This window comes from Palaemon carinicauda, chromosome 27 (genome assembly GCF_036898095.1).
Source record: "Palaemon carinicauda isolate YSFRI2023 chromosome 27, ASM3689809v2, whole genome shotgun sequence".
In the NCBI taxonomy this organism is placed as follows: Eukaryota; Metazoa; Arthropoda; class Malacostraca; order Decapoda; family Palaemonidae; genus Palaemon; species Palaemon carinicauda.
In genome coordinates, this window is record NC_090751.1 from 25,857,987 (window position 1) to 25,881,851 (window position 23,865).

Here is a 23,865-nt window from a genome sequence, read left to right on the forward strand (position 1 = left end):
ATTTCCAGACTGTATGTTCCTCGCCGCAAGAAAAGAGTAGGCACGGGCACTTCTCTGTCAGCGGAAATAGAAGTTACTTTGCTGAATGATGACGAAGTTATTGTACTCCCCCAACGAAGTTCTTGCTGACGTGGTGATTTCAAAGGAGTAGTACTGTATTGCTTTTCTTTGCTGTGCAGTACATTTACCTCATCATTGTCATAAAGTAAATACAGTACTTCACTGTTGCACAGCTAAATGTCATCATCGTTATCATCATTAATCAAGTTTATGTACCTTCACTGGTGAGTTTTTTATTTCAATTTATACTTAAAGTACAGTACAGTATTTGTAAGGATGTATCGACAATAAAAGTAAGTTTTAGCTTAAATAGTGATGAAGAGTGTATAATGGGTTTATAAGAATGTTGAGAGGCTTTATTAAAGTTTGAATTTATAAAGAAAATAGAAAAATATGAAAAATGATACATCAGGAAACATATTTTCAATATAAAATACTATTAACGATAACGGACAGCCCTTCTCCTCGTTAGTCTCTTATTGTAAGGTTCAACTGAGCTCTCCTTTGCAGGTTCTATAATAGGGGCTTTTGCTAGTCATACAGAAGAGAAATATGAAAGCCATCAGAATTTAGAATTATCTGACCTCTTTAAATAAAACTTTTTCAGTTGGGGCATCCATTGCTGTATCAGCATTTGTGTTTTTTGTGATTAAAAGAGAGCAGGTTGTGTGCCTCCATGATGGAAACTGTGTCTGAGGTGAAGAAACATTCAGTAACTTCTTCACCTATTTTTGGACCTGTTTTAGATTTAGAAAAAAAAAATGGTTCAGAATTCATAGGTTAACAGATCTTTTATAATGGACGATTGGTTATTTTTGTGTGATTTATTGGAAAAGATTCAGGTTCAGTAAGTGAGGGTGCTTAGGTTACTGGATCATTTGGGAGTCCGGCTCAATTTGAAGATGTTTCTTCCGGTCCCTACTCATGGGGAGGATTATAGCAATACTGTAGTTCCTTTTCGGGTTTTTCTATTAGAGAAAAGGATTTGGTCCTTCTTTAGTTGTAAGAAGGGAAAAATATTGAAACTGGTGGTGGTTTGGGTGTGGTTGAGACAGTTAAGGACCATGGCATTCTTCGACAAATTCCAAGTCTTATAATTGAAATTCTGTTTTTGGTGAAGTTGAATTTGTCATTAAGAATTTTTTTGTCATAATTTATTCATAGGTTAGAAATTTTCTAGCTTATGTACTAGCTAATATTTTTTTTACAAATACTTATTTTCAATATTTAACTTAGCCGGTGATTATATAAGCTGCAGCTCTGCTGCTCGACAGAAAACTCTACGTTAAAAATCCGCCAGCGATCGCTATGCAGGAAGGGGGTGTACTTCAACAGCGCCATCTGTCGTGCAGGTACTCAGTACTCAATGTAAACAAAGAACTCAATTTTCTCTCTGTCGTGCCACCGGCAAGACCTACTAATTCGCTGTTGCTAACTGGATTGGTTTTCACAACTTTTTGGTGAAGTACACGTTTCTAGTTTTGAGCTTTCGCTTTGCAGGCTTTATCTTCAATAAATCCTTGCATTCTTTTGTTGATATCGGATTATTTGTTGATGACTTTGGATAGTTTTTGAATTCCCCTTTGACCAATTCAAAATGGCTGACCTTTCTCAAGTCCCTAAATTCAGGAAGTGTAATGCTAGGGACTGTTCAAGGCGTCTTCCGAAGGCCTCTATCGATCCTCACACCGTTTGTTCCAATTGTCGGGATAAAACCTGTCAATTGGAAGATCGATGTGAGGAATGCGTTGGGCTTTCGGAATTCGATTTTATCGAATTCCAAAAATATACACGTAGGCTAGAGAGAGATAGAGTCAGGAGAAGTTCATCTCGCTCCGTTGAATTTTCCTCTCCTCATGCCCCACAACCTATTCCTTCCCCTGTAGTGGTTGCTCCTGATCCCCCTTCTGGCACTCAAGAACCTTTGATGGCAGATATGATGCGTGCCATCCAAGCTCTGGGTGAGAGAGTCGAGTCCTTGGCTAGTGACCGTAACCAGCTCATGGCGGACGTCAAGGAGCTGAAGTGTAAGAGTGCAGTGGGTAGTGATAAAGTGAGTGATAGTGTTGTGGATAGTGTTGCGCTTGAGGGTTCGTCTGTTCGTGCCTGTCGTCCTCCCAGTCCGGGACCTCTTGCAAGCTCCCAAGTCCAGGGGAGAAGCAATGTCGTACGACCAAAGGGTTCGAGAGGCTTTAATCAGCGAACAGACGTTCCCTCCGTGGTTTCGGGCGTATCTACCCAAGATCGCCCCACCCACACAAAGACGAGAGAGCCCATTTATTCCTCGTCTGCGGAAGAGGTTTCTCGTAAGAAACCATGGACCAAGGTCTCGCGGCCTCTTAAGCGCAAGTAGGTCCCTTCCGCACAAGTCCAACGGCCCAGTTGTAGCCACTGGGTCAGTTCGGACTCGCTGCAGTCTTCCGACGACTGCTCACCTCCTAAGAGAGGCAAAGCGGTACCGCCTCAGGCAGTCACACCGTCTGTCGCCGCACCTGCTCCTGTAGACCCTAAGTGGTCTTTGCTGCAGACCATGCAGTATCAGTTAACGTCATTGATGCAGGACTTTCGTGCGGAGAAGGTTGATGCTGAACCAACCTCTTGCCTACAACCAACCACGGTTGTGCGTCCTGTGGACGCTGAGGCGACCTTCTGCCGCACTCCAGCTGAGAGAGTCCCGCCACCCATGCGTTCCAGTGTACCCTGCCAGCCGCATGTTGACGTTCAGCGACGCACGGAACCTCCCGTTGACGTTCGCGAGGTACAACAACCGTCAGAGTTGTTTTGTTTTGACGCGGTGCGTCAACCTCCGCAACCCAGTGTGGTTGCCTCTGCTCGCCCACATCAGACTAGACAGTCTGGAGTAGACGCTATGCGTCCCCACGCTGCTATGGTTGTTGCCAGTTCACAGACTGGGCAACAGTTCCATGACGTTGCGTCCGGTTCAGTCACGCGTGCACCCGTGCTACCGGACTCAGCTGACCAGCCGATTCCTACTCCTTTGCCGCTTCCTCCTCAATTTTCGGATGATGGACTCTCTGATGATGACGATGCGGCACACGTTGATGAACCACATTCGGACCTTGACGAACCCAAGACCACGCAACCCTCTTTGGACTTTAGAAAAGTTCTTGCTCTGTTCAAAGAGATGTATCCGGACCAGTTTGTGTCTGTGGCTCCACGCTCTCCTCCGTCAGAGTTTGCTTTAGGTACGCAGTCATCCGCGCCTGCCTTTACGAAACTCGTCCTCGCCCGCTCGTCCAAGAGAGCTTTACGAGTTTTAGGAGATTGGATGCAGTCCAAAAAGAACCTAGGGAAGACAGCCTTTACGTTTCCCCCTGCGAAACTCTCTTCCAGATCGAGCGTCTGGTATGCCACGGGAGAAGTTCTCGGCTTGGGAGTTCCTGCCTCTGCCCAGGGCGACTTCTCAAGTCTGGTAGACTCTCCCCGCAGGCTAGCCATGAGACGCTCTAAGATATGCTGGTCTCCTTCGGACCTAGACCATCTGTTGAAAGGAGTATTTAGAGCCTTCGAGGTCTTTAACTTTTTGGACTGGTGTCTGGGAGCTTTGAGCAGGAAGATCTCCCCGTCTGACAAGGAATCTTCCTTGCTCATCATGTCCTGCATGGACAAGGCCATACGTGACGGATCTAGTGAGCTTGCGGCTTCGTTCGTATCCGGGGTCCTCAAGAAACGTGAGAACCTTTGCTCTTTCCTGTCAGCTGGAGTGACACCGTGTCAAAGATCAGAACTTCTTTTTGCTCCTCTCTCAAAGTGCCTTTTTCCAGAGGACTTGATTAAGGAGATTGCTGCTTCTTTGATTCAGAAGGACACCCATGACCTGGTTGCGTCCTCTGCCCGCAAAGCCACCCCTTTGCCTACCTTGTCAAGACCCAGGATGGACACTCCAGCGTCCAGATTCATTCCGCCCTTTCGTGGCAGAGCCTCCAGCAGAGGAGGTGCTCGTGCTGAAGGGAGACGTGGGAAGAAGAAAGGTACCAAGTCCTTTAAAGGCAGAGTCTGACTGCCACCTTCTTCAGACAGCAGTGGGAGCCAGACTCAAGAACTTCTGGCAGACCTGGGAGAAAAGAGGCGCAGATGCACAATCTGTGAAGTTGCTCAGAGAGGGGTACAAGATCCCGTTTGTACGAAAACCCCCTCTAGCAACGTCTCCCATCGATCTCTCTCCCAGGTACAGAGAGGAAGACAAGAGACGAGCATTGAAGCAGGAGGTGTCTCTCTTACTAGAAAAGGGAGCGGTAGTCAAAGTCCGGGACCATCAATCCCCGGGCTTCTACAACCGTCTCTTCTTAGTGGTAAAGAAGACAGGAGGGTGGAGGCCGGTGCTAGACGTCAGTGCGCTGAATGTCTTTGTCACAAAGCAGACGTTCGCCATGGAGACCACAAAGTCCGTTCTAGCAGCGGTCAGAAGGGAAGACTGGATGGTCTCTTTAGACCTAAGGGACGCATACTTTCACGTCCCCATCCACCCAGACTCCCAACCTTTTCTGAGATTCGTTTACGAAAAGGTTGTCTACCAGTTTCAAGCCCTGTGCTTTGGCCTAAGCACAGCTCCTCTTGTGTTTACGAGGCTGCTGAGGAATATAGCCAAATTCCTTCATTTAGCGGACATCAGAGCCTCCCTCTATTTGGACGACTGGCTTCTAAGAGCTTCTTCCAGTCGTCGCTGTCTGAAGGATCTAAAGTGGACTCTAGATCTGACCAAGGAATTGGGTCTCCTGGTCAATATGGAAAAGTCTCAACTGGTCCCATCCCAAACTATTGTGTATTTAGGGATGGAGATTCACAGTCAAGCTTTTCGGGCTTTTCCGTCGGCCCCCAGAACAAGTCAAGCCCAGTTATGCATCCAGAACATGCTGAAGAAGGAACGATGTTCAGTCAGACAGTGGATGAGTCTGATAGGGACACTATCATCCCTGGAACAGTTCGTTTCGTTAGGAAGACTACACCTCCGTCCCCTTCAATATCACCTAGCTGTTTACTGGAAAAAGGACAAGACGCTAGAAGTGGTCTCGATCCCCATTTCCGAGAAGATGAAGTCTTCCCTGACTTGGTGGAAGGACAGTATCAGCCTCAGAGAGGGTCTGCCCCTGGCTGTTCAGACTCCCAACCACGTTCTCTTCTCGGACGCATCGGACACGGGCTGGGGCGCGACATTAGACGGTCGGGAATGCTCGGGAACTTGGAACTCAGAGTCAAAGAACGTTGCATATCAACTGCAAGGAGCTACTGGCAGTTCATCTGGCCTTGAAAAGCTTCAAGTCCCTCCTTCAAGGCAAAGTGGTGGAGGTGAACTCGGACAACACCACGGCTTTGGCGTACATCTCCAAGCAAGGAGGGACCCACTCTATGACGTTGTACGAGATCGCAAGGTACCTCCTCACCTGGTCAAAAGATCTAAACCTTTCTCTAGTAACGAGGTTCATCCAAGGCAACTTGAATGTCATGGCAGATTGCCTCAGTCGGAAGGGACAAATCATTCCAACAGAATGGACCCTACACAAGGATGTGTGCAAGAGACTGTGGGCCACATGGGGCCAGCCTACCATAGATCTCTTCGCAACCTCGATGACCAAGAGGCTCCCAATATATTGCTCACCAATCCCGGACCCAGCAGCAGTTCATATAGATGCCTTTCTACTGGATTGGTTACATCTAGACCTATATGCATTCCCCCCGTTCAAGATTGTCAACAAGGTACTGCAGAAGTTCGCCTCTCACGAAGGGACAAGGTTGACGTTAGTTGCTCCCCTCTGGCCCGCGAGAGAATGGTTCACCGAGGTACTTCGATGGCTAGTGGACGTTCCCAGAACTCTTCCTCTAAGGGTGGACCTTCTACGTCAGCCACACATAAAGAAGGTACACCAAGGCCTCCACGCTCTTCGTCTGACTGCCTTCAGACTATCGAAAGACTCGAGAGCTAGAGGCTTTTCGAAGGAGGCAGCCAGGGCGATTGCTAGAGCAAGGAGGACATCCACTCTTAGAGTCTACCAGTCGAAGTGGGAAGTCTTCCGAAACTGGTGCAAGTCAGTATCAGTATCCTCGACCAGTACCTCTGTAACTCAAATAGCTGACTTCCTTTTATACCTGAGGAAAGAAAGATCTCTTTCAGCTCCCACTATCAAGGGTTACAGAAGCATGTTGGCATCAGTCTTCCGTCACAGAGGCTTAGATCTTTCCAACAACAAAGATCTACAGGACCTCCTTAAGTCTTTTGAGACCACGAAGGAGCGTCGTTTGGCTACACCTGGTTGGAATTTAGACGTGGTACTAAGATTCCTTATGTCAGAAAGGTTCGAGCCACTACAATCAGCCTCCTTTAAAGATCTCACTTTAAAGACTCTTTTCCTGGTTTGCTTAGCCACAGCTAAAAGAGTCAGTGAGATTCACGCCTTCAGCAGGAACATCGGATTTTCATCTGAAACGGCTACATGTTCTTTACAGCTTGGTTTTCTAGCCAAAAACGAGCTACCTTCTCGTCCTTGGCCGAAATCGTTCGATATTCCAAGCCTATCAAATATGGTTGGAAATGAACTAGAAAGAGTCTTATGCCCTGTAGAGCTCTTAAGTTCTATTTAAGACGAACTAAACCTTTACGAGGACAGTCAGAAGCTTTATGGTGTTCTATTAAGAAACCATCTTTGCCTATGTCAAAGAATGCCTTATCCTATTATATCAGACTGTTAATACGAGAAGCTCATTCCCATCTGAGTGAGGAAGACCAAGCTTTGCTGAAGGTAAGGACACATGAAGTTAGAGCTGTCGCAACTTCAGTGGCCTTTAAACAAAATAGATCTCTGCAAAGTATAATGGACGCAACCTATTGGAGAAGCAAGTCAGTGTTCGCGTCTTTTTATCTTTAAGATGTCCAGTCTCTTTACGAGAACTGCTACACCCTGGGACCATTCGTAGCAGCGAGTGCAGTAGTGGGTGAGGGCTCAACCACTACATTCCCCTAATTCCATAACCTTTTTAATCTTTCTCTTGAAATGTTTTTTATTGTTGTTTTTGGGTTGTCCGGAAGGCTAAGAAGCCTTTCGCATCCTGGTTGATTTGGCGGGTGGTCAAATTCTTTTCTTGAGAAGCGCCTAGATTAGAGGTTTTGATGAGGTCCTGTAGTATGGGTTGCAACCCTTGATACTTCAGCTCCTAGGGGTCGCTCAGCATCCTAAGAGGATCGCGAGGCTCCGTAAGGAAGACGTACTTAAAAAGGCAGAGTAATTGTTCAAGTCGACTTCCTTACCAGGTACTTATTTATTTTATGTTTGTTATTTTGATAACTGCCAAAATGTAATACAAAATACTTAGCTCATAATAATGTAAACATTTATTGCTGGTCTCTACCTACCCCCCTGGGTGTGAATCAGCTTATATAATCACCGGCTAAGTTAAATATTGAAAAATGTTATTTTGATAATAAAATAAATTTTTGAATATACTTACCCGGTGATTATATATTAAAGGACCCTCCCTTCCTCCCCAATAGAGACGCAGTGGACCGAGGAGAAAATTGAGTTCTTTGTTTACATTGAGTACTGAGTACCTGCACGACAGATGGCGCTGTTGAAGTACACCCCCTTCCTGCATAGCGATCGCTGGCGGATTTTTAACGTAGAGTTTTCTGTCGAGCAGCAGAGCTGCAGCTTATATAATCACCGGGTAAGTATATTCAAAAATTTATTTTATTATAAAAATAACATTTTTTTCAAGTGAAATAAGGAAATTAGTATATTATCTGATTCTGATAATCTTTTGAACAATCATATTTGTTTTAATAATTAGCACACTAAATCAGAATTAATGTATCAGTTTGTGGTCTTCTCATTTGCATTGTTGCTGTCATTATTTTTATTTTAATACTCCTGTATATCATCGTTTTCATGAATCAGAATTCTTTTCTGGTCATTTGTAAAGGAATTTAGGTTTTGAAATATACTAAATGTCATTTGATCATAGTTCTGGTAATTATGGATGTTTTCCATTCGCAATTACTGTATCACAAATGAGACAAATTTCTCGCATATATTACAAATTTTGTTTATTCTTGTCTATACAAATTTTTAATTGCATTCCATTTATCACAATCCAAACTCAGATTATTTTTTTTTGCTATTATCCTCTCATTATCATGACTTAAATGTAAGGGCATGATATAAAGGCCTCTTTTGTATTTGTTTTATGATTTCAATGGTCACCCCAAGGATTGGTTGAATTCTGTTTCCTCCCCCTGACTGCTACAGATTAAGAGATTACACTTGGCTTTTGATTGAAGCTATGAGCAAATCATCAATGATGCTATAAACAAGTAAATGTTGGCCCTTCAATTTAATTAGAACTGATGAGGTTGTCCCTTATGTATCCTGGTTATTTCAGTTTCTCTTTAGTGTATACAAAACTTTTAGACTTATATATTTTATGCTTTTGATTATTCACAAGTATACCTTTAATGTTCATTCTGTTAATTTTGCTGTAAATTTTTTTCCAGTGTATACAAGATAAAGAGTATCCTCATGCAGACTTTGCTTGTGGAATTCTTGCAAATCTCTCCAAGCCTAAAGAGTGTTGCCAGAAGGTGTTTGAGAGACTTGACAAAGGGTCAGTCAAGATGGAAGGACTTGTTTACATCTTTTGCCAAGTGAATTACAATAGCAAAGGGGCCAAGCTTCATTTGTTAGCTCCATGTATCACAAATTTTTCTCAACTTTCAGATGGAAGAAGGTGAGTAGAAAATCTGAGCTTTTGGTGTGATTGATAGATTGATTGACATTTATAAAGCTATCTTGAATGTCATGGCTTTTTATTTAAATATAGGAATTAAGAGCTAATATTTTGAAATTTACTAATTTCACTTGAGAATGTGAAGAATTAGAGTAAATATGCCATAATAGCACAATCAAAATTGTGTATACAATACCATTGTAGGGGATACAGATTTTTTTGTTCCTACATTAATAGAAACCTTTGTCCTTTAATAGGAGTACTGTATGCTGTCTACAAAGCTGGACACAGCTTTTAAGACTTAACGATATGGTGGTAGTTAGCTGGAGGGGTGGTTGATAAGCCTTGACCACCCGACAGACCACTGAGTTCCTCGGGCCTACACTTCAGGTACCATAACGTTCTAGTAACAGGTCATGTGTCACCTGCATTCTTTCAGCGCTGATCTATCAATTTTTCTAAACATAGAAAATCCTTCCATGAATCAAGGCTTTTCCAAAGTTCAAGGCTGGTCTATACCATGAGATCAATACAGGCTTTGAGAATGGACAACAACATGGGACTTTCCCACTTGTTTTTGTCTTCTAGTTGAAGTGGGTAACTTCTCAAGACAGCTCTGAACATTCTTACAATCATTGAGATGCTACATTGCATTCGTGCTACCATTTCCTTTGGGTAGAAGTATTGGCACTCTTCTCCTTCCGGTACTGAGCACGCTTGGTATTCAGGGATGAAGGGCGCTGCCATTTTCTATTATTCTTGATGAATGACAGAAGGAACTGAAGCCTATACGAATGCTTTCTGTATCTTCTTCCTCGCCTGTTTCTGAGCCTTTGGATGTGATGCCTGTAAGAGAAGGTACAAGAAGTCACAGAAGTACAGGATGACCGATCAAACCAAGTCTAATGAGATATCGAACATTCTCCCACAGGGATTCGTGGGAGGGGCAATGCTGTACTAAAACCAGATCCTCCTTGGGAAGATGTTTCAGTATTAGTTACAGGAGCTCATGTTACCTATGTTAGGTTTCATGCAATGCCAAGCATAAGCATTGCTGGTGAGGACGTTGCACACTACAAGGTACTAGCTAGGCTGTTGGTAACCACCCTCATCTCTCTCCTACCCTAGGATATTCCTGGTACTTTTCTGTCGTGGTGCGAATGTATTGATGTTTGCCGACCTTCTCCTCCCAGCTGACTGATCCCACACGCAATCTCCACAATCGGTATGTAGCAGGTTGGCCAACACACCAGCCAACACACCAGCCAACCGTTTAGATACTACCGCTAGAGGGTTATTGGGTCCTTTGATTGGCTAGATAGTAGTACATTGTATCATTCTCAAGTTACGGCTCATTTTTCCTTTGTTTACATGTGCACTGAATATTCTGGCTTATTCTTTATACATTCTCCTCTTATTTATACACCTGATAACACTAAGATAACATAAAAATTTCTTCACTCAAGGGGTTAACTACTGCACTGTAATTGCGCAATGGCTACTTTCCTCTTGGTAAGGGTAGAAGAGACTCTTTAACTATGGTAAGCAGTTCTTCTAGAATAACAACAAACCAAAATCAAACCATTGTTCTCTAGTCTTGGGCAGTGCCATAGCCTCTGTACCAGGGTCTTCCACGGTCTTGGGTGTAGTTCTCTTGATTGAGGGTACACTTTGGCATACTATTCTATCTTATTTCTCTTTCTCTTCTTATTTTGAAGTTTTTATAGTTTATATATGAAAGATCTATTTTAATGTTGTTAATGTTCTTAAGATATTTTTGTTTTTATTTTCATTACTGCTCTTGTAACTTATTTATTTCCTTTCCTCACTGGGCTATATTTCCCTGTTGGAGCCCTTGGGCTTATAGCATCCTGCTTTTCCAACTACGCTAGTAGCTTAGCTAGTAATAATGAAAATGATAATAATGAAAATAATAATAATAATAATAATAATAATAATAATAATAATAATAATAATAATAATAATAATAAGGGGTTGGTTTTTACAGATTTTTACCAAGCAGGTGCACCCTTGGGAAGTTGACAATGTTCCTGATCCGTAGTGCTTGTACTCAATTTTGTAAAAGATCTAGTGCTGGTAGCAGGAGGAATGTTTGGACAAACACACTCAGTCGACAGGGACTCTGTGTAAGGGTTAAGTGTGGTCCTTACATTGTGACATGTTGGAAAGGTTTCTTACTTAAGGTATTCACCATTAATCAACCAGTTCACCATTCATTTGGACAAAAAAACTTCCAGTATTCTGCTCCTCAATCACAGTCTGTTGGGATGGTTAGAGGACTCCATCCAACACCTCTAGGAATTCTAGATTCCTCCTCTTTTGCGCACATTTTCCAGTTTCTCCAAATACTCTACTGTCGATTGGTGACATCAAGGCTTGGCATGACCCTGATCACTCCAAATTTCCGTTATGCCAAATGGGATCCAGATCACCAGTTTTCTAACTTCCTACATTGGTGAGGCTTTTTAATCATTATGATGAAGGATACCCGCCAGTCCTTGTTCCAAGTTTTCTACCAGGTCTTTGCTCTGGACTCTTCGTGAGAATTGAAAAGACATAGAAGGAGCTTTTAGGGAGCTCAAATCACTTGGAATATTTTGTGAGTTTGCAGGGCTCTTAAGCAATCCCTCTCAAAGTCGTGTGAATGGCTGTAGATAGGTCTTTGATCCTTAAGACTACTCTACTAGCCTAGTTCTGATGAAGGAATCAGGAAACAGCATATCATGGCCTACATTACAAATTATTTTGAAGGATAGAAGTCCTCCTTCACCTTGTCTCAGGAGTTGGTGGCCAGTACCGAGAACCCAGCTATTCACAACTTCAAGTCCTCCTTCAGCTCTTCGCTACAACAAGTCTCTAGTGGGGACCAGCATGACTTACCGTTCTGTCCTGGAAGGATACTACAACTCTTCCTATAGCAACGAAAGGAGTAAGAGGTAAGATCCCAGAACACTTTTTCTTTCTGGCTTCATGGGATGATCAGATGTGCTTTTCCTGCAGTTGAAGGAATGAGAAGACCATCCCGGATTAAAGCACACAAAGTCAGACATATCAAATCTATCCCAGTTCTCAGGAAGAACCTGTCATAGGCACAGTTGTTAAAGACAAGAGTTTTGGTAAAGGCATGCAACTTTCTCTGCGCATTACCTGCTGGAGTATACCCACATGTCCCTGGATAACTGCATTCTTGGCCTGGTACTAGTTTTTCAATCACCTGCAGCTGCCTCTAAGACCCTTTTAAGAGTTTAAACAGCTGTTCTAGCTTCGCTGAAGCCTTCTGTATCTACCTATCTACCATGACACTTCCCCAGTTTTGGGTGGTAGCTGACAGCAAAAGAGAAATGAAAGGGTTCTTTTTCTCATCATTCCTCTTCGCCTGACGAGGGACTCAGGTGAGTTTGGTTGGTACTGCAAGGGTACCACAGCTCATCCTTTCTCGTTATCCACCACAGTGAAGTTTCATATGCTGACTTTCTTCCTTAGCGGCCACCATGGTGACCTGAGGTAGCAGCAGGGCCTATCGGAACTGTGTCACAATCACTCCCCATCCAATTCTATTTCTAGCAGCTTTTTTTGGCCTCTTTCACATCTATCCTACTGTCACCTAGGGCTTTCTTCACTCCATCCATACACCCAAACCTTGGCTTTCCTCTTGTACCACTCCCATCAACTATTAACTATTGCATTCATCACTTTCTTCAGTAGAGGACCATTTTTCATCCTTTACTTGGCCAAGCGACCTCAGCACATTCATATCCACTCTAGTTGCTAATTTATTTTTCACATCTTTTTTCACCCTCACTACTTCACTCTTTTAAAAGACTCAGGTTTGTATAGTTAGGAAGAGTACATATTGCTTTTTAAATATTTAACTTAGCCGGTGAATATATAATAGCTGCAACTCTGTTGCTCGACAGACACATACATAAAAACTCGCCAGCGATCGCTATACAGGTTGCGGGTGTGCCCACCAGCGCCAACTGTCGGCCAGATACCACTCTCGATGTAAACAAAACCTCAATTTCTTCTCTGTCGACGTGTCGACAAGACGTACTTTACTCGCTGTTGAACCTGGAGTTTTTCCCATCATATTTGGTGAAGTACTTTAATTTGGTTTGAGCTTTCGCAGTACAGGTGTTTTTCTTCAAATAAATCCTTGAACTCTTTTTTGAATCGGATTAATTGTTGATGACTTAGATCGTTTTTTGGAATTTTCCCTTGACTAATTCAAAATGGCTGACCCTTCTCAAGTTCCCAAGTTCAGAAAATGTAATGCTAGGGACTGTCATAGGCGTCTTCCAAAGGCTTCTCTCGACCCTCACACTGTTTGTTCCAATTGTCGGGGTAAAACCTGTCAATTGGAAGATCGGTGTGAGGAATGCGTGGGCCTTTCGGAATTCGATTTTATCGAATTTGATAAATATACACGCAGACTAGAGAGAGATAGGGTAAGGAGAAGTTTTTCTAGGTCGGTAGATTTTTCCTCTCCACATGCCCCTGAACCTAATCCTTCCCCTGTAGTGGTTGTTCCTAACCCCCCTCCTAGCACTCAGGAACCGTCTATGCAAGACATGATGCGTGCTATACATGCCTTGGGGGAGAGAGTTGAGGCCTTAGCAAGTGACCGAAATCAACTCATGGCGGACGTAAAGGAACTCAAGTGCCAAAGTGCCACGGCGGAAAGTGTCAAAGTGCCTAGTGTTACGCAAAGTGTTGTGAACAGTGTTGCGCTCGAGGGTTCGTCTGTTCGTGCCTGTCGTCCTCCTAGTCCGGGACCTCTTGCAAGCTCCCAAGCCCAGGGGAGAAGCAATGTCGTACGACTCATGGGTTCGAGAGGCCTTGATCAGCGAACAGACGTTCCCTCTTTGGTATCAGGCGTATCTCTCCAAGATCGCCCCTACCAACGTAAGACGAGAGAGCCCATTTTTACCTCGTCGTCCGAAGGTGTTTCTCGTAAGAAACCTTGGACCAAGGTCTCCAGACCTTTAAAGCGTAAGTCGGTCCCTTCAGGACAAGTCCAACGTCCCGGTTGTAGCCACTGGGACAGTTCGGACCCGTTGCCGTCATCTGATGACTGCTCGCTGCCTAAGAGAGGCAAAGTTGTGCCGTCTCATTCGCTAACCCCGTCTGTTACCGCACCTGCTTCCGTAGACCCTAAATGGGTGTTACTGCAAGACATGCAGTCCAAGCTTGCGTCCTTGATGGAGGACTACAATGCTGAGAAGGTTTCCGTTGAACCTACTGGCCATCAGCCATCCAAGCGGTCTGTTGTGCGTCCTGTTGACGTTGATGTAGCTTTCTCGCGTCAACCAGTTGGGGTAGTACCTCCACTGATGCGACCCAGTGTGGATTTCCAGCCGCACGTTGACGTTAGGCAACGCACTGATGTGATTGGTGACGTTCAGGACGTTCATCAACCATCAGAGTTGACTTGTTTTGACGCGGTGCGTCAACCTCCGCAACCCGGTATGGTGTTGACTGCACAACCCAGACGGTCTAAACAGTCTCGGGTGGACGCTGTGCGTCCTCGCGCACCTGTTGTTGTTGACAGTTCCCAGACTGTTCAGCAGTTCCAGGACGCTGCGTCCGGCTCCGTCACGTATGCACCAGTGCGACCGGACTCTGCGAGTCAAACGTTGCCTACACCATTGCCGTTTTCTCATCAGTTATCGGATGAGGAACTGTCAGATGAGGACGTTGCTGAACCACATCCTGAGGATCAACTTTCAGAACTAGATGAGCCTAAAGCAGTTCAACCATCCTTGGACTTTAGAAAAGTCATGGCTGTTTTTAAAGAGTTGTTCCCTGATCACTTTATTTCTGTGGCTCCTCGTTCGCCGCCGTCAGAGTTTGTCTTAGGCGTTCCTGCTACCATGCCTGCCTTTACTAAACTCGTTCTCTCTCGCTCATCCAAGAGAGCTTTACGGCTGTTAGGCGATTGGTTAGAGACCAAGAGGAGTTTAGGGAAGACAGCATTTGCCTTCCCCCCATCTAAACTCTCGTCTAGATCGAGCGTCTGGTATGCCACGGGAGAAGTTCTCGGCTTGGGAGTTCCTGCCTCTGCCCAGGGCGACTTCTCAAGTCTTGTAGACTCTCCCCGCCGCCTTGCCATGAGACGCTCGAAGATTTGTTGGTCACCCTCTGACCTGGACCACCTTCTTAAAGGCATATTTAGGGCGTTCAAAGTCTTTAACTTCCTGGACTGGTGTTTAGGAGCCCTGAGTAGGAAAATCTCTTCTGCCGATAAGGATGTTTCCTTACTCATTATGTCTTGCATGGACAAGGCCGTCCGTGATGGGTCCAACGAGCTTGCCGCTTCATTCACGTCCGGAGTCCTGAAGAAACGAGAGTCTCTGTGCTCTTTCCTGTCAGCTGGAGTGACGCCATGCCAAAGATCTGAGCTACTCTTTGCGCCCTTGTCTAAGTGCCTGTTTCCTGAAGTCTTGGTTAAGGAAATTGCCTTGTCTTTAGTGCAGAAGGACACCCACGATCTAGTTGCGTCCTCGGCTCGCAAAGCTCCCCCTTTGCCTGCCTTGTCTGCTAGACCTAGGATAGACACTCCAGCGTCTAGGTTTATCCCGCCCTTTCGTGGCAGAGCCTCCAGCAGGGGAGGTGCTCGTGCCGAAGGGAAGAGAGGGAAGAGGAAAGGATCCAAGTCCTCTAAGGGCAGAGTCTGACTGCCCGCAACTTCAGACAGCAGTAGGTGCCAGACTCAAGAACTTCTGGCAAGCCTGGGAGAAGAAAGGCGCAGATCAACAATCTGTGAGGTTGCTCAGAGAGGGGTACAAAATCCCTTTTGTACGCAGACCTCCTCTAGCGACGTTCCCCATCGATCTCTCTCCCAGGTACCGAGAGGAAGAAAAGAGACAAGCCCTGAAACTGGAAGTGTCTCTTTTGCTAGAGAAGAGAGCGGTGGTCAAAGTCTCGGACCTTCAATCACCGGGGTTTTACAACCGTCTCTTCCTAGTATCAAAGAAGACAGGAGGTTGGAGACCGGTGCTAGACGTCAGTGCTCTGAATGTCTTTGTCACAAAGACGAAGTTTACCATGGAGACCACAAAGTCAGTCCTAGCAGCGGTCAGAAAGGAAGACTGGATGGTCTCTCTAGACCTAAGGGACGCCTACTTCCACATCCCCATTCACTCAGACTCCCAACCTTTTCTGAGATTCGTCTTCGACGATGTGGTGTACCAGTTTCGGGCCCTGTGCTTTGGCCTAAGCACAGCTCCTCTCGTGTTTACGAGGCTTATGAGGAATGTGGCAAAATTCCTCCACTTATCGGATATCCGAGCCTCCTTTTATTTGGACGACTGGCTTCTCAGAGCCTCTTCCAGTCATCGCTGTCTGAAGGATCTCAATTGGACTCTAGATCTGACCAAGGAATTGGGACTCCTAGTCAACTTGGAAAAGTCACAGCTGGTCCCATCCCAAACTATTCTGTATTTAGGGATGGAGATTCACAGTCAAGTTTTTTGGGCTTTTCCGTCGGCCCCCAGAATAGATCAAGCCCTGCTCTCCATCCAGAAGATGCTGAAGAAAGAACGCTGCTCAGTCAGGCTGTGGATGAGTCTGGTAGGAACGCTGTCATCCCTGGAGCAATTTGTCTCGCTAGGAAGGCTACACCTCCGTCCTCTTCAATTCCATCTGGCTTTTCACTGGAAAAAGGACAAGACGCCAGAGGCGGTCTCGATCCCGATTTCCGAAAAGATAAAGTCTTGTCTGACTTGGTGGAAGGACAATATCAGCCTACGAGAGGGTATTCCCCTGGCAGTTCAGACACCCAACCACGTTCTCTTCTCGGACGCATCGGACTTGGGCTGGGGCGCGACGCTGGACGGTCGGGAATGCTCAGGTCTGTGGAACTCGAGTCAGAGGAGCATGCATATCAACAGCAAGGAGCTTTTGGCGGTTCATCTGGCCTTGATAAGCTTCGAGAATCTCCTTCGAGGCAAGGTGGTGGAGGTCAACTCGGACAACACCACGGCCTTGGCGTACATTTCCAAACAGGGAGGTACCCACTCACTGACTTTGTACGAGATCGCAAGGGACCTGCTCATCTGGTCAAAAGATCGAGGCATCTCCCTAGTAACGAGGTTCATCCAGGGCGACTTGAACGTCCTAGCAGATTGTCTCAGTCGGAAAAGTCAAGTAATTCCAACCAAATGGACCCTCCACAAGGATGTGTGCAAGAGACTTTGGGCGACATGGGGTCAACCCACCATAGATCTCTTTGCAACCTCGCTGACGAAGAGGCTTCCAATCTATTGCTCTCCAGTCCCGGACCTAGCAGCAATACATATAGATGCCTTCCTCCTAGATTGGTCACATCTAGATCTTTACGCATTCCCACCATTCAAGATTGTCAACAAGGTACTGCAGAAATTTCGCCTCTCACGAAGGGACAAGGTTGACGTTAGTTGCTCCCCTCTGGCCCGCGAGAGAATGGTTCACCGAGGTACTTTGATGGCTAGTAGACGTTCCCAGAAGTCTTCCTCTAAGAGTAGACCTTCTACGTCAGCCACACGTAAAGAAGGTACACCAAAGTCTCCACGCTCTTCGTCTGACTGCCTTCAGACTATCGAAAGACTCTCGAGAGCTAGAGGCTTTTCGAAGGAGGCAGCCAGTGCGATTGCTAGAGCAAGGAGAGCGTCTACCATTAGAGTCTGCCAATCGAAGTGGGAAGTCTTCCGAGACTGGTGCAAGTCAGTTTCCGTATCCTCGACCAGTACCTCTGTAGCCCAAATAGCTGATTTTCTCTTATACCTGAGAAAAGTACGATCCCTTTCAGCTCCTACTATCAAGGGCTACAGAAGCATGTTGGCTTCGGTCTTCCGGCATAGAGGCTTAGATCTTTCCAACAATAAAGATCTGCAAGACCTCCTTAAGTCTTTTAAGACCTCTAAGGAGCGTCGTTTGGCTACACCTGGGTGGAATTTAGACGTGGTCCTAAGATTCCTCATGTCAGACAGGTTTGAGCCTTTACATTCAGCCTCCCTGAAAGATCTCACTCTTAAGACTCTTTTCCTGGTATGCTTAGCCTCGGCTAAAAGAGTCAGTGAGCTTCATGCCTTCAGCAAGAACATCGGGTTTTCGTCAGAAAAAGCTACTTGTTCTCTGCAGCTTGGTTTCCTAGCCAAAAATGAGCTACCTTCTCGTCCTTGGCCTAAATCTTTCGATATTTCTAGCTTATCGGAGATCGTAGGCAATGAACTAGAAAGAGTCTTATGCCCTGTTAGAGCTCTTAAGTTCTACTTAGCTCGTACTAAACCTTTACGAGGCCAATCTGAAGCGTTATGGTGTTCGGTTAAGAAACCATCCTTGCCTATGTCAAAGAATGCTTTGTCATATTTTATCAGATTGTTAATACGAGAAGCTCATTCACACTTGAGTGAGGAAGACCAATCTTTGCTTAAGGTTAAGACGCACGAGGTTAGAGCTGTAGCAACTTCCGTGGCCTTTAAGCAAAATAGATCTCTGCAAAGTATCATGGACGCAACCTATTGGAGAAGCAAGTCAGTGTTCGCGTCATTTTACTTGAAAGATGTCCAGTCTCTTTACGAGAACTGCTACACACTGGGACCATTCGTAGCAGCGAGTGCAGTAGTGGGTGAGGGCTCAACCACTACAATTCCCTAATTCCATATCCTTTTAATCTGTCTCTTGAAATGTTTTAATGTTGTTTTTATGGGTTGTCCGGAAGGCTAAGAAGCCTTTCGCATCCTGGTTGATTTGGCGGGTGGTCAAAGTCATTTCTTGAGAGCGCCCAGATTAGGGGTTTGATGAGGTCCTGTTGTATGGGTTGCAGCCCTTGATACTTCAGCTCCTGGGAGTCTGTCAGCATCCTAAGAGGATCGCTGGGCTCCGTAAGGAAGACGTACTTACAAGGCAGAGTAATCGTCTAAGTCGACTTCCTTACCAGGTACCTATTTATTTTGGTTTTGTTATATTGATAACTGTCAAAATGAAATAAAAAACTCTTAGCTTATACGATGTAAACATATTTAACTCTGGTCTCTACCCACCTCCTTGGGTGTGAATCAGCTATTATATATTCACCGGCTAAGTTAAATATTTAAAAATGATATTTTAATTATAAAATAAATTTTTGAATATACTTACCTGGTGAATATATAAATTAAACGACCCTCCCTTCCTCCCCAATAGAGACGCAGTGGGATGAGAAGAAATTGAGGTTTTGTTTACATCGAGAGTGGTATCTGGCCGACAGTTGGCGCTAGTGGGCACACCCGCAACCTGTATAGCGATCGCTGGCGAGTTTTTATGTATGTGTCTGTCGAGCAACAGAGTTGCAGCTATTATATATTCACCGGGTAAGTATATTCAAAAATTTATTTTATAATTAAAATATCATTTTGAAAATTTGGGATGTTTAGCTGTTGAGCCATTTTGCAAAAAGTACAGATGGTTTTATGTGTCGTGAATTTAAGTGAATTCTGAAGAATTGCATTGGGATTCTTTAAGTGATCAAATGTAAGTGTGATTTCGTGTAACCATGTGAATGTCTCGATCATGTCATCCCCTTGGGTAGAATTGTAGATGACTGTGAGGGAGTTGCATGCCAAATATTTTTTTGCGTGTTTAATTTATTTTTCCTTTTTCATAATTTACATTATTGCTGTTTCGATATACATATGCACTCTGTGAAATAGAATGTATTTGATTATATCAGTAAAAAAATTGTAGTATCGTACAACATGGTTTACAGTACAATTAGTCATAGGTGAATGCTGTTTGGATACAGTGGGTTATTTCTACTAGTTTCTTTCATGGGACTTGAATTCAGTGAAGATATCTTTGCTGTCAAGTGAGTTACTGTTATTTCTTTTTGGGAAAAATTGTTTTAGTTTACGAGGATTTCAGTTTGTGACCTCGTTTCCAGAATGAATTAAACTCGTAAACTGAGGTACAGTACCATTGTATATTAGATTTATTGTTTAGAAACTCTCACTTTGAGAATGTTATAATAAATTAATTCTGGGCAAGTACTGTATAGAAATAATTAATTTAGTTGCAAAAATTTTGATTTATTATAGCTTTAATATGGCTATTGCTTCTTTCTAAATATTTTGTTTTTCCTAGACAGATGATGGACAGAAATTCATTAATGATACAGAGACTCCTCCCATTTATGGAGTACAAAGAATCCAAAGGCAGACGATTTTCAATCATTGCTGCAATACACAATTGCTGTTTTGAAAAAGGTTTGAGCATAATACCTACATTATGTTTTGCACTTGACAATATTGAATACCATTGTTCCTATGGATATACAAACCTTGCGACCTTTGAAACAGGGGAATGTCTTCACCTTTAGTTGGAACGGCCATTTAAATCGATAATGAGGTAGTTAACGACAGGTGGTGAAAGTGGGGGAGTAGCCTCGCCCACTTCCTGGCAGACACTCTTCACTTTTGTCTTTTGTCGCGAGTTTGGTCGTACACTGGCACCACGAACTTCTGTTTATGTACGCTGGCATCACGAACTTCTGTTTATGTACACTGGCACCACGAACTTCTGTTTATGTACGCTGGCATCACGAACTTCTGTTTATGTACACTGGCACCACGAACTTCTGTTTATGTACGCTGGCATCACGAACTTCTATTAGGTTGACTATGTTTACGGTGTCAGTTCCAGGTGGTTTAGTGAGGAAACCAGGCTAGTTTTTTATAACACCTCCCCTTTGCTCAACATATTTTGCCTTTTTTTGCTTTCCCAACATTTAAAGAACCTCCTAATTACTGTACAAGAGAGGAGAGCTACAGGACTGCATAATTTGGGAGTAAATGGAGAGCGTGGTCTTGTAAACAAATATCGATACTCAAATCATATATAGTAACGTTTTATTTTGTAAGTCCAGATTCATCCCATAGGCATATCTTGATGGATTTCTATCACGAGGCACTCCATAATTGAATAAATCAAACCAGTATCAACAAGGCTAATTAACTGACTTTTGGTTTTCCATTCCATACCTTCAAGCTGACCTTCGTTACTAAAGTACTGAAGACATTTATATGTTGTCTCGGACAGTAATTCCACCGCTAGTTTAACAACGTTCATGCGTTGCATACCCATAACATTGATATATTTTTCAGAGTTTTTGTTCTGTCTGTAGATGACTTTTGTTTCTCATAATAAACTCCCTGACTGAAGGACAACGAGCAAACCTATCTCCCGTCAATACAAATCCACGATCAAGGAAACTATTCATAATAAGTTTTATTAGGTCTGGTGCATCAACAAACACATGTATTTCTCTGTTATCATCTACTGGGTTAACAAAAGCAGAATTGTCTATATCAATGCCTAAGGTATTCCACAAAATGATATTTGTTGATCCTAAGTCACTAACCATAGCTAGTATAGGAAACCAAGCTTTCTCAACCTGAATAATCAATTTAAAAGGAGTTTTTTTCCTGAGTGTCAAAATTATAATAAATAATTTGTTTCCAGGATGTTGTAAGTCCTCTGATCATTGCACATTGTACTTTGGATTTAAGATCATACAAAGTGTCGGCACCTTCATCGTAACTCCAAGTTTGTGCAGCACTGCACCCGTCAAAGGAAATTACACATAGATGTATTTGTTCCGCCATTATAGATGATAAGATTTTTAATAAGTGGTTTACCGATTCCAATATGCCAGATTCTACAGCTATCTTATGTGACCCGCAATATGAAGTTGATGACGAAGGAAAATGTAATTTCCATTCCTCTCTTAAAAACTTAGTTTGGGCTCAAACTAGGTAACGTTAAGGCTTTGCTGATATCATTGTCTTCCCATGTATTGATATTACTCCCAGTGATAAGGCATGCTACTTGTATGGGTGAAAAATATTTCTTTAAATTATCTTTTAAACTTAAGGTACATCGCATATTTCTCTTTTTTTCGTTTTCCTTTTCTTTTTTCTACTTGACCTTATTATCCATCCATTTAGCTTTTTCATTTTTCCATTTAGCCCTTTCAGTGGCAAAAGTCCTCTCTTTAAACTTCCCACTGTTCTTTTACATATTTCCACTTCACCCATATTCTTCCAACTTTTGTTTGATATCATCTTTCTCCTTCTCCAGTTGCTCAATCATACATTGTACATCGTCAATCTGTGTTACCGATTTGACTTCCTGCACAAAAATTTTCTGTTTCTTTTTGCTCTTGACTAAGGATTTCAGCTACATCTGAGATCTTTCCTTTTCCCCTGTATCAAGCATCCAAAACTGCACAATTACCGGGCATTTTGATATACAGTATATATATCAAACAGATTTGATCAGCAAGGCAGAAGTGTACTCCATGTTTGCTTGCAAATAACTGCCTGGTCAAGGTGTGATCGACCTTTGGTATGCTTGAGTGGAAATGGGTTATAGGCCTTGGGCACGCTTATGAGCCTTACCTACGTCACGGTCTGTACCCAAGTCTGTACCTGCGTAGATGATTCATATTTTGGGTCGGGGTTGAAAAGACCTTAATCTGTAGACCTTGGTTAGAGGTATTGATCCCACTTTGACTGAAGAGAATCTGAAGCCAGACTGGTGATGAAGGAGTTTGGAAGTGCCAAACAAACTTCACAGTCTTTTTTCAAGGGAGTTTATCAGAAGTCCTTCAACACTATTGATCTGGGCCCTGTGAGGGTGGCTCTATAGTTGTGCAGCCAACTCCCATACAGAATACAAAGCATCTTGTCTATGGTATGGTAACATGTTTGATGTAGGTCTGGAAGAAATGTTGAATTACTTGCTCTTCTGCTTCTTCTTTCCTTCTTACTTCTTAATGAAGTATATGTGCTGTTACTTGCTGGATCTGACTTTGATTCTGATGAATTACATTCATGAGTACCATTCTTATCAGTCTTGTTCTTTGAGAAGTAGTTCTCCGTTTTCCCTTTATGAGGGTGGGAATGGAATGAATAAAAATTCATTGGCCATTCTGTGCCAGGTGTTTTATTCCAGACTGTGTCTCCCTTTTGGAGAAGAAAGATTCTTTCATTAAGTACCAGTGTCAGAACCATATACGGGTCTGGTCCTATCAGCCTACTCATCCCTATGGGCTGATTGGAGGTTGCTGGAGTCATCTCCATTCCCATAAGGACTTCTTAACCACCTAATAAGCGAGTATCCCTATTTTAAGGGACAAAATGTTTGTATATGCATAGAAACATAATAAATAGTACAAGAACAAGGACATCCACAAATATACATGGACTTCACCATGTGGCAATTACAAAAATCAAATATATCACATAGCCATTGATAAAGAAAGGAGGAGGACTCTGAGAAGCTATAAAGGTACAGATATTAGTAGTGATCACCAGCTCTTCATTGCCACACTGACATTAAAACTGATACCACCCAACAGAAATGTAGATAGAATACCTAGGTTTGATACAACTAAGCTTTTAGAAGATGAGCACAGAAAAACCTTTGCAATTGAGTGTAGGAATGGATTTGCAGTCTTAGACATTTTACAAAGAATGGTGTGATATTAAGAACATATATCAGTCAGTTGGTAGTGAAGTTTAGGGACATGCAGTTACAAGGAGAAAACCAAGGATATCAAATGATACTTGGGATACTATAAAAAGGAGACATAGACAGAAATTGATTGTTGAAAATTTTCGAGCAAGTAATGAAAATTACAAGGTAAAGCATGCTAAGTATTCCAGTATTGATAGTGAGGTCAAAAGAAAAGCCAGGAATGACTGGAGAGAATATTTACACTGAAAAGCAGATGATGCTGATAAAGCTATGAATTCAGGGAGTGGCTATAGTGAAAAAGTTGCTCTTAGAATTATGAATAAAATCTCTATGGGGGCAAAGAAGAAAAAGCATATACCCATCTAAAAGAGAGATGGATTTTTTATGACAAAAGAGAAAGAAATGGAATGTTGGATGAAACATTTTAGTGAGGGTATGAATAGGAGATATGAAGGAAATAATTTGATTGATTTACCTGGAGCTGAAGAAGACCTTGATGTGCCCATGAATGAATTCAGTACGTTTGAAGTTGAAGCTATCATTAAAAAGCCC

At 43.4% G+C, this 23,865-nt stretch overlaps 1 protein-coding gene across 1 annotated transcript in view; it reads left to right on the top strand.

Annotated features, from left to right (window-relative positions):
* Positions 1 to 23,865, top strand: part of LOC137620619 (protein HGH1 homolog) — a 77,925-nt gene that overhangs the window by 34,862 nt on the left and 19,198 nt on the right. The window contains exons 4-5 of the mRNA XM_068350915.1: positions 8,564 to 8,796; positions 19,918 to 20,039. Coding sequence (XP_068207016.1) covers positions 8,564 to 8,796; positions 19,918 to 20,039 — 355 coding nt within the window. The remainder of the gene's footprint in view (positions 1 to 8,563; positions 8,797 to 19,917; positions 20,040 to 23,865) is intronic.